The 10,891-nt window shown below is 52.2% G+C and overlaps 1 protein-coding gene across 2 annotated transcripts in view; it reads left to right on the top strand.

Annotated features, from left to right (window-relative positions):
• The window catches only part of LOC144245499 (interferon alpha-inducible protein 27, mitochondrial-like), a 7,590-nt gene extending 228 nt beyond the window's left edge, over window positions 1-7,362 (top strand). The window contains exons 2-6 of one of the 2 annotated variants that reach the window (XM_077780892.1): window positions 2,315-2,486; window positions 3,802-3,933; window positions 5,622-5,651; window positions 6,546-6,707; window positions 7,201-7,362. In XM_077780892.1, the coding sequence (XP_077637018.1) occupies window positions 2,351-2,486; window positions 3,802-3,933; window positions 5,622-5,651; window positions 6,546-6,707; window positions 7,201-7,283 (543 nt within the window). In that variant the 5' untranslated portion in view covers window positions 2,315-2,350 and the 3' untranslated portion in view covers window positions 7,284-7,362. Of the gene's footprint in view, window positions 1-2,311; window positions 2,487-3,801; window positions 3,934-5,621; window positions 5,652-6,545; window positions 6,708-7,200 lie in introns of both variants that reach the window. The other variant, XM_077780891.1, reaches the window with a different exon arrangement.
• The last annotated feature ends 3,529 nt before the right edge of the window (window positions 7,363-10,891 follow it).

The following is a 10,891-nucleotide window of genomic DNA, read 5'->3' as shown; positions in this document are numbered from 1 at the left end:
GGGGGGGGGCGAAGGGACTCCAGCACACAGGGCCCCTGGGCTCTGGGGCTCTGGGACAATGAGCCTTGTTCGAGCCTGGGTAGAAATCAGCTGAGCAGGGGAAAAAGACAAGCATCAGGAGGAACTGAATTGGAGCCGTTCCAAGCCCAGCTGGACTTGGGGCAAATCACTTGTCAGCTCTGTGGCAGAGGTGTGTCATCATCTATAAAAGGAGGATCATAGTATCTTTTTTCTCATCATCTTAAGTGAGGATATGACGTGAGAACAGAAACCCAGAGCAACTTGACTACAGTATATGCCTTAAGGCATAATGGGTTCTTATTTCCTAATTCCGGTATCTTTTAAACTGCTCTGCGCAGATTTAGGAAAGTCTCAGGAGTAGCTGAGACATTGGTGCTGGGGTTTTGGGGAGGAAGGAGGCAGCCTGCTTGGAGAAATAAAGTCCACTCCCCAGCCTCCCTTAACCCTTTCCAGGCTGCTGCCTGGTGGAGTTTGTAAGTGATAGTGGCCCAGAACTGATGGCCAAGAAAGAATTCTTGAAGACATCTTTGGTGCAAAAAGGCGATTTTATTAAAGCACGGGGACAGGACCCGTGAGCAGAAAGAGCTGCGCTGGGCTGGGCTTGTGAGGAGTGACTGGTTATATACTACAGAGTTGGGGCAGATAAAGTCAAGAGACAGTTTCTTTTAAAAAAAGTTTTTACTGTTTATTTATTTTTGAGAAAGAGAGAGAGGCAGGGAGGGGCAGAGAGAGAGAGGGAGCCATAGAATCCGAAGGAGGCTCCAGGCTCTGAGCTGTCAGCATAGAGCCCAACCAGGCCTCAAAGTCAAGGTAAGATCATGAGATGAGCTGAAGTCNGGGAGGCCTAGCTGTTGTCAAGCTAAGGTTGTTTTTCTCTCTAGCAAAGCATTAGCATTAAGACAGTAAGGAGTTCTTGAAGATTAGGCTATTAATAAGCTTGCCCTTTTCTCATAATGTCACTAAGATATTTGTAAACTGATGGAGACTCGTCAGTTTAAGCATTTGTTTTCTGTCCTTTCCTTTGTTCTTGGGCAGCTGGGAGTGCCTGGGGAATATCACACAGAGCCCACCTGGGGGCAGTTCGCGGGATGTTAGCTTGCCTTATGCTCCCTTATCACTGCCCTTAGAAGCTCAGAACAGCTCCTGGGGACCGCTTGAACCCCTTGAATTTTCAAGGCTATAGGCACACCTCCAGTTCTGGGGTTCCCCTCCCCCATCCAACTCCACCCTGTTAAAAACCAACAACAGCATACCAAGACTTAATTACAATTTCAACCTCTCCCAGGAATGTGACCTTTTAAAAGTCCCTCTGTCCTTCCTGATCAGCCCTAGTGAGAACATCTGCGTGGTACCCTGACGTTCCCTTCGCCCTGAAAAAGATGTCCTGGCCTGAAAGAATCCTTTCTTTTCTTTTGCTAGTGACGACGTCTCGCCTCACTCTCCTTGCAGGAAAGCCTCCATTTTTGTGCAGTTTCTCAGAGCACCTCTCCACTTGCTAGATGGGCTGTTGCCCTGGCAACCAGGGAGCAGGGGTTCAAGAGCATCTGGCTTGGGGGAGGGGTTCAAACAGACCTGCTTGGCCACTTGCCACTGACAAAATTCAAAGGCAGAGAGACTAGCAGTGGAGAAACAAGAAAGGGATTTATTTCAATGAGGCCACCACCGGCAGGAAGACAGTGAACCTCCGTCCCAAAGGCCGTCTCCAAAGTGCCAAAATACTTCAAGGTTTAGAAACGGAAAATGTGGGACAAAGTCTGTGTGAGGACTGCGGATGGGCAGTAAAGGTCAGGTCTTCACTGTCTTGGGGTCAGTCCTGGGGGCTCTCCTGCTGGAAGGGATTGTTTCCGGTTCTCACAGCAGGATGCTTGGCCCACAGCCTCCTGCCCGAGGTGAAAGCTAAGCTGTTGGGGCGCCTGGGTGGCTCCATCCATTAAGTGTCCAACTTCAGCTCAAGTCATGATCTCATGGTTCGTGGGTTCCAGCCCCTTGTCAGTCTCTGTGCTGACAGCTTGGAGCCTGGAGCTGCTTCAGATTCTGTCTCCCTCTCTCTCTCTTTCTCTCTGCCTCTCTCCTGCTCACGTTCTGTCTCCCTCTCTCAAAAATAAACATTAAAAAAAAGTTAAAAACAAAGAAAGATAAGCTGTAAAGAGGAACCTAACTAATGAGAAAGGAAAAGCTGAGGTCAAAATAGAGGTAACTGAAGTCCCTTCAGGTGGATAGGTTTGCTTAATAAACAGTTAGATCTTCAAATGTACTTGGGTTGAATTTTGTGGTTTACCAACCCTCTCAGCAGATTTGAATCTGGTGGGTGCTTGTCACTCTCTGTGCCATGGAAGTCGTCCAAATAGCCAGCTTAGCCTCTTCCCTGGCTTCTAAGATGATGGCATCCAAGATGATGGCGGTGAGCCTGGCCAAGGCCACCTTGGCGGCAGGCGGCAGTGCCCTCGCTGGACTTCCGTCCACAGGTGAGTGTTCTGGAAGAAGCTGGTGGTGAGCAAGGAGATAGGCAGGGAGGGACCAAGTCCATCTCTGGCTTTACCTCCTTTAGGTTTTGACCTATGTGTCCAATCAGCCTTTCATAACAGTTTAACACCTCCCTGTGGGGGCTCAGAGCCAGAGGATTGATTTTAACAAAATTCTTCAGTTTGGGTTCGTTTACTTCATTAGTTTGTGTGAGCTCTCTCTCTAGTCTTAGCTATTTATTCTTGCTATTTATTTTCCCTTTAGCCTCTGTTATATAACAAAAATTGAACTGAGTACATTTTAATAGAATTGTTAAAAGTTTACTTATTTACTTTGCACACACGCAAAAGAGCCAACATACGTGGGGGGGGGGGCGGTGGGTAGAGAGAGAAAGAATCCCAAGCAGGCTTCGTGCTGTCAGCACAGATCCCAATGGGGGACTCGATCTCACAAACTCCTGAGATCATGACCTGAGCTGAAACTAAGAGTCCAACATTTAACTGCTTAACCACCGGGCCACCTAGGCACCGCCAAACAAGTACATTTTAAATATCTGATTGGCTTTATTACGAGTCAGTTCAGGAATTTGGCAACATCCCAATTAGCAAGTCTATAGAAAATTAAAAGTTCTTAAAGGCAGAGAGAGAGCAGAAAAAACATTATTAGCAGAGAATCCATTGCTTTAGGCAGGGTGGCCCTCCTAAGGGGAGTGGAAGGGACCCATCAGTAAATTTCCTAGTGCTCTCCATGAAATCCCCATGTTGACCAGCTCAGGGTTATATTCCTGGGGGATCGAAACTCCAGTCAGGTTAGGTATTAGGTCTTGGCTCACACTTGGGGCTTTAATCTAAGCGATGCCATTCTGGGTCTATGGTTTTCTTTTTAACCCCCTCCCCTGCCAATAACTCCCTCCCTCAAAGTCAACCTTTCTAACATGCCCAGTGTGTGTCTGTTTGTCATACTGTATATATTTTTGCAAATGGGTGTTGGCTTTTTGTCGGCAAGTTTAATTTGTATACAGAGTAGTGCATTGCTGACCTCACTCTATTGTCTTTTCTGCACTGACAACCATGTGTTTGAAACTGTCAGTGTCAGCAGGTGAGTATCTAATACTTGCTTCCGCTTCTTGCAAAGTGCTCCTGTGTGCATCCTCCGCCGCACTGCCGCCTACCTTTCCCTCTCCTGGGGTGGGCGCTGGGTGCTCCCACCTTCCCCAGCACAACCAGCAGCATAGGATGGAATGGGGAGAACCGGGTCTCTGACCACTGCCGACCTCTGACCTCTGACCCTGTGCATTCACCCTCTGTTCTTCCTCAGGACTCACCTTGTCGTCCACCACTGCTGCCCTGAGCCAGGCCACAGCTTCCCTGGGATCCCTGCTGGGGACACTGAGTGTCCCCTCCCTGGTGGGATCCCCGGCTTCGGCCATGATTATTTCCCCGCTCGGAGGTAACTGGACCTGGGGAGCAAACCCTCCTTTTGGGGCCCCCACTCACTGCATGGAAACATGACAAGGAACAGGACCTGGGCCATAGCCAGCAGCCCTCCCTGTTTGCCAGAAATATAAAGACTCCCGGGCTCAAGATAAGCAGTCCATGAAATAATAACAGCTAGATTTTAGCAGATGCTGTGCCTTCCTACTCTCCATGCTTAACGCTTAACATTTATAATTGGTTTAATTGTCATGACAATCGCAGAGGAAGATAACCCCGTCCCTCTTGTACAAATGATGATGTTGGCCAAGAGCCCTGGACAGGGAGGTGGGGTCACTCCCAAGCCTGGGACAGGAGGTAGAATCAGAACTCAGATCTGGTCTGGGGAGGAGGCATAGGGTGGGTCGGGCTCTGGAAGGAAGGGGCCACCCTCCCCAGGGATGACAAGTCGGGGCGCCCAGTAGTGGGCTAACCAAACACACAGGACCCATTTCCTATGGGCCTTCTGTGTACGTAGGAGCCCAGGGAGCCCAAGCTCCCAGCCAGCTCGGCGTCACCTGTCCTGACAAACAATACAGTCAAATAGCAAATACCTTCTAACTGGGCTTTTTAAAAAAAATTTTAGGGGCGCCGGAGTGGCTCAGTCAGTTAAACGACTGACTTCGGTTCAGGTCATGATCTCACAGTTTGTGAGTTCGAGCCCTGTGTCAGGCTCTATGCTGATGGCTTGGAGCCTAGAGCCTGCTTCAGATTCTGTGTCTCCCTCTCTCTGGCCGTACCCCACTTGTGCTCTGTCTCTCAGAAGTAAATAAATGTAAAAAAATATTTTTAATTATTTAAAATAGTTTTTTAAGCTTATTTATTTTGAGAGAGACAGAGAGAGCACACAAGCAGTGAGGAAGGGCAGAGGGGGAAGGAGAATCCCAAGCAGGTTCCACATGGTCGGCCCAGAGCCCGATGAGGGGTTTGAACTCATAAAACCGTGAGATCATTACCTGAGCCAAAATCAAGAGTTAGACGCTTAACTCCCTGAGCTGCTTAGGCGCCCCTCTAACCGGGCTTTTGATTCTTGAGTCACTGACTCCATACCCCACCCCAGGTGGCCCCTCTGGTCACCCAGGGTTTTGCTCAGTTTCCTGACAACCACCAGGGTCTCAAGTATTCCTCAGTCACTGATAAGGGGCGTGGCCACAGCATGCCTGGGTTTCCACATCTGTAGGCTTTTGTTTGGTTTTGTTTGAAACCAACCAGACTTACAAGGCAGAGAGAAAGAAAAGGGTCTGATCACCCCACAAACAGCCAACCAACCAATCCACAGGCAGATTAAAACACACACACACACACACACACACACACACACACACACAGCAAAAACCGTATGCGATAATTGGGTTTTCTGAAACGAGGACTTCGAAGCCTGTCTCCACATAACTTGAGTGAGGTCAAGGCATGCAATTCCCTCCGGGACAAGTCATTTGCCTCTGGAATCGGATTCCCCAGCAGTCCTCACCAAGTTCAGGGCTGTGGGGGCCACCTCCCCAAGAATTCCCGCTTGTCCAAGTGAAGCAGGGAGGGGGTTGGGTGCAGTCATTTCCTCCCATCTCCCAAACATGGCAGCGACCTTCCCATAGGTGGGCTGTAGGCTCAGGGAGTGAAGGGGAGGCCAGTGTGGATCCACTCACAACATGTTCTTTCGGTTTCTAGCCAAGGTTGCTGTGGCTGTGACAGGAGGAGGTGAGTGTCTGCAGGGAAGAGTTTCACGTCCTTATCCACCCCCCACCCCAAGGACATGGGGAGCAACTATCCTCATCCAGGCCCAGGTCTGCCTCGGCCTCACGTAGATGGTGGAAGAGGAAGTGGATTGGTGGAGATGGGCAGGAAGCAAGGAACTGGAAACAGGAAATGAAGAGTCTTGTGGAAACTCCACAGGGACGCAGTCCCAGCAGGGGCCCGATGGCCTCTTTGCAGGGCATTCGCTGTGTGACCTTGGGCGGGTCTTTGAGCTCCTCTGGGCTCCCCTTTCCTCTTGTGAAAAATGGGCCAATACTGTCCAGTCAGGGTTATTGTGAGAGCTGCCTAGGATGAGATGTGCAGAGTTTGAATGCAGCAGGTGCACTGAAGAGAAGTCATGGACTCAGGGACCCTGGGTTTGGGGGCTTTTGATTGCTCTGTGGCGATGCCCTGGACCCCCAGAGTTGGGATGGAAGCAGAGCTTGGAACATGCTCCTTACTTACCCTAATCCTCTGAGTAAGATTTACTGGAAATAAAGATTTCCTCTTCAAAGATAGGAAGCTTGCACACCACTCCTTCCTTCCGGCATCTCACAAAGGCAGAATCCGAGGCCCAGAGGACAAGTGACTTTCCCAAGGAAGGTCCTGCTGCAGATCAGAGCCCACGGGACCCACAGCCCTGTTCCTAGTGACCCCACAAGCCCTTCGCCCCTTCCCCACCCCACCCCCAGCTGTGCTCCTCCTGACCCATGACTGCTGGCCATGCCCATAGTCTCTCCTGAGCTCAGAGTTCACCTCTTTTTTCCAGACCCCCTGAAGACCCCTAAGCCTGACTGAGTGCGTATGAGGGTCCCTTCCCCTGAGCCCTTCTCTCAACGCATCTCCTCTTCCCCGCAGTCGTGGCCGTGGGGGCCGTGCCCGTAGTGCTGGGCGCCATGGGCTTCACCGGGGCGGGCATCACCGCCTCATCCCTAGGGGCCAAGATGATGTCCACCGCCGCCATTGCCAACGGGGGCGGAGTCGCTGCGGGCAGCCTGGTGGCTACGCTTCAGTCCGTGGGTAAGTGTCCCCAGCTGTGGGGCTTGCTAAGGAGGGTGAGGACAAGAGCCTCAGGACCCAGCGCAGATCTTAGCCCCACTGATCCTCAGCCTCTGTTCCTTCGTGTCACCCTCCATGCTCTGTCTGGGTTTCTACCAGGGAGGTATGGGGAGGGATAGGAGCCATGGCCTGGGTAGTCAGGCTGCCTACCCAAAGTGGGGTTGCTGGCTTACTTGGGGATCTCCGCCTACCTGGGCTCACCCTTCTTCCCTGGAGGGGGATGGCTCCCTATTCTGGGTTTCTCCACGGGAGCGCGTGCCACTGGGCTGCTCGCAGCTGCCCTCCTAAAGCGGAGATCCTGGGGGCTTTGGGAAACAGGAGGGTGCTGGGAGGGGTCTCTGGGCCTCAGACCTTCCTGAGGAGCTCTGGAGTCTTCGACCCCACGGTTTTATCCTACAGAACTGCCCAGGTCTGTCCTTCCCGCTCTCTTCCTCACCCTCTGCTTTTCCCCCAGGAGCGGCTGGACTCTCGCTGTCATCCAAAATCATCCTGGGCTCTGCCGGGTCTGCCCTTGCGACCAGCATGGTCAGCCTGTAGTGCTTTCCTGCCTCTCCCTGCAGAGAAGAGCCCCTGGGAGGGCCCCGCCCGCCAGCATGATTCGGGGAGGACCGGGTCCTTGGATNGGAGAGGAAAATAAAGAATAAAAACTAGTTCTTGCATCTCCTCCTGGATCCCATGCCTCTTGCTCGAAGTCAGGGGGTCGCGGTGGGCGGGGAGAGGATCACTCCTCTTTGCCAGACTTGTGCTCATACAGCATCCCGGTGTAGGCGTGCAGTCAGAGGGAATGGGCCCAAATGTGCAGACAGGAGGCTGTGCCTGCCCAGTGTGTGACTCTGCGTTTGACGCTGGGCAGGCCACCTCCTCTAAGGTGCTTGTTTGTCCCTCTTTGCATGGGGGAATTGATCTAAATGACGCCAAAGGTCCCAGCCAGGGGGAGTGTTTGGCTCAGCTCCTGGGCAGAGTCGGGAATAGGGAGAGGGCAGGGTATCCTCTTGGGAGTCACTACCTTAAAGCTTCATCTGCACACTCGCCCCCTCCCCCCCTGCTGCATGACCAACGGCTTTCCCAAGTGACCTGGCTCAGAAAACACAGGCTCACAAGGCACCGCTCCATCCCAAAGTCAAAGTCCACCGCCTGGCCCTTGCCTCTTCTCCTCAACACCTAGCAGGGAAATCTAGTTTGCCAGAGGCTCTGACCTCTCTGCTTCAGGCCCCTGATCCTTAACTGTCCTCTTCCCAGAACAAGGTCCCGTAGAAATTTCTCTTCACTAGGACGCGTTCTAACGCAGGTTATCAGAAAATTTGCCCCAGTGTCGATTCGGTCCTCCTTTCCACAAATGGCGTGAGTTATAAACAACAGAAATTTGTTTCTCACGGTTCTGGAGGCTGGGAAGTCTGAGTTCAAGGCACTGGCAGATCTAGGTTGCTGCTGAGAAGTTGCTGGCAAGATGGCCGCCTTTTGGCTGCGTCCGCACCTGATGGAAGGGCAAGAGCTCTCGCTGGCCTCTTTCATAAGGGCACTAACCCCATCCATGAGGGCTCTACCCTCATGCCTTAGGCACCTCCCAAGGATTTCCCTCCTACATCACCCTGGGGATTAGGACTGTAACCTGAACGTTGGGTTCAGACCACAGCAGGCAGACTGGGGAAGAGAAGTTTGGGTTCCACCCTGAAGGTTGTGGGGAGACCAGATTTTCAATGTGACACTGGCCCAGTTGTAGACCTACAACCATGTGCGCTCCATCCCAGGTGCTGTCAGCAGCCTGACGAAGTCTCGGTTCCCAGGCAGAACCAAACTTGTGAGTGTAGTGTTACGGACATCTAAAAGGGTTAGACCACTCATCCCTGTCCCCAGGTGGTGGCTGGTTGGGTCCCTGAAGCAACATTGCTACCTAGCTGGAGGGGATCCACCCCTTAGGGTATTCATTCAATACTTGATTCCTTTTCTTTCTCCTCTTTCTTTGATGCCTTGGAGAAGCTGATAAAGGCTGTGAACCCTCTCCACCCCAACACACCCCCCCCAACAAAATGTACACATTCCTGAAGTAATGCCTCCAATTTCAAGGCCTTCATTAGAACTTCCAAAGGGCTTTCGTGGAGCTGAAGGTAATTGCCTCTGCTTTCTCTGGAAGGTTGTCTCCACAAGGGCACATGGGTGCGTCTGCCCTGGATCTGGAAGGATGGACAGGATGGCCTCCCTCCCTGCCGAAGCCCAGCACACTGCTAGGAAAGGCCACCCCAGATCCCCCACCTCCAGCCCTCAGGTTTCACCTCTGTAGAAAGTTGATTTCTAAGCATGGTGCCCAGTGATCCTCGCCCTTCTTTTAAAAAATTTTTTCATGTTTATTTATTTTTGAGATTGAGAGAGAGACAGAGACAGAGAGACAGAGCGTGAGTTGGGGAGGGGCAGAGAGAGAGGGAGACACACAACTCAAAGCAAGCTCCAGCTCTGAGCTGTCAGCACAGAGCCTGATGCGGGGCTTGAACCCGTGAGACCTTGACCTGAGCTGAAGTCAGATGCTTAACTGACTAAGCCACCCAGGCTCCCTGACCCTGACCCTTTTATACTCCTCCTGCCTTTAGGGTGTGGTGGGTCATGTGAACATGATAAGATAGCACTCCTATAACATGTTAAGTTATACTGTTATACATGAGTTTAAATTCACCCCTTCTATCTTAACCCAGAGATTACCTTCTGGGCCTGCACTGAGGGCTACCTGACTATCCTCAAGGGCAAGGGGAAAAAAAATAAGAAGACAAGGGTTAAAGTCTTTTGATAATGGCTGTTTATGATACATTATATGATACAGCCCTATACCGGCTTGAACTCATGAACCTCGAGGTTATGACCTGAGCCGAAGTTGGACGCCCAACCAACTGAGCCACCCAGGTGCCCTCTGTCACATGAGCCCTTTAAAAAGCAGAGAATGTTCTCTGCTCTTCCCAGAGGAGGAATCAGAGGTTGGAAGTGGGAAGGGAGTTTGAAGATTCCTACCACGGGGTCCAAATGAAAGCCTAGTCTGGCTGAACACTTGATTTTGCTTTTGCAAAACCCTAAGCACAGAACTCAGTCAAGCCTGCCTGGACTTCTAACCTGCGCTAAAACATAAGAACTGGGTGTTATTTTAAGGGCTGACTTTGTGGTCTTTTGTGAAGCAGGGTTAGAAAAGCGGTAGAGGGGAGACGCCTGGGTGGCTCAGTCAGTTAAGCGACCGACTTCAGCTCAGGTCATAATCTCGTGGTTCGTGGTTTCGAGCCCTTTCCGGCTGTGTGCTGACAGCCAGCTCAGAGCCTGGAGCCTGCTTCAGATCCTGTGTCTCCCTCTCTCTCTGACCCTCCCTTGCTCACGCTCTCTCAGAAATATATAAAAAAACATTAAAAAAAAAAAAAAAAAGCAGTTGAGGTCCTGCTACTGCTTCTCCCTTAACCAGGCCGAGGGGTGTTCCCCAGGGAGCTCAATGAACACACACCTGCAGCCCCACGATTCCTGAAATCCCTGGCTTCACTTGGTGCCCAACCCTGGGCCCTGCCTCTGCGGGATTCCAGGGGCCCCCGTCTGCCCGCAGGAGCCCCCGCCCTCAGGGAAAACCAGGCCCCTCCACTGCTAACCACGTTTCGGCACACGTTCGGGCACACAGAGGCCAGCGAGCTGCAGGTAGGAGGGTAAGGGGGCACAGTCTCACCGTGGGGGTCTAGGACGGTGTCCTGTCTAGATGCACGTCGTCATCAACACGGTAGAGGCGGCTGGGAGTTGCTTTATGTCTACTGCTTCCTTTGGCTCATGTGCTTTCTGGGCCTGACTTCCGGCCAGGTGCGAGATCCCCAGGGAGCACTGCATTTCCGGTCCCTCTTGCTGCGGGCTTTCTGGGCCTGACTTCCGGCTAGGTGCGAGATCCCCAGGGAGCACTGCATTTCCGGTCCCTCTTGCTGCGGGGTGTGCTCACTCGACTGGGTTCTTCCGGCCGGTGAAAGAGGAGTAGAACGAAGTATGCAATGCTCTGGGCATGCGCAGTTCAAGGGGAGTCGGTGGACGCGCCTTTGGCCCTGGTCCCTTTCCCGTGACTTTTGCTGCGGGCAGCGGAGAGGCCAACTTGAACCAGCGGATGAGAGCAGCACCTTAAGAAAGGCAGAACAAGACTGTAGGAG

Source organism: Crocuta crocuta, unplaced genomic scaffold (assembly GCF_008692635.1).
Source record: "Crocuta crocuta isolate KB4526 unplaced genomic scaffold, BGI_CrCroc_1.0 scaffold299, whole genome shotgun sequence".
In the NCBI taxonomy this organism is placed as follows: domain Eukaryota; kingdom Metazoa; phylum Chordata; class Mammalia; order Carnivora; family Hyaenidae; genus Crocuta; species Crocuta crocuta.
Note: the sequence above shows the minus strand (reverse complement) of the source record. Positions and strands in the feature narration are given on the sequence as shown.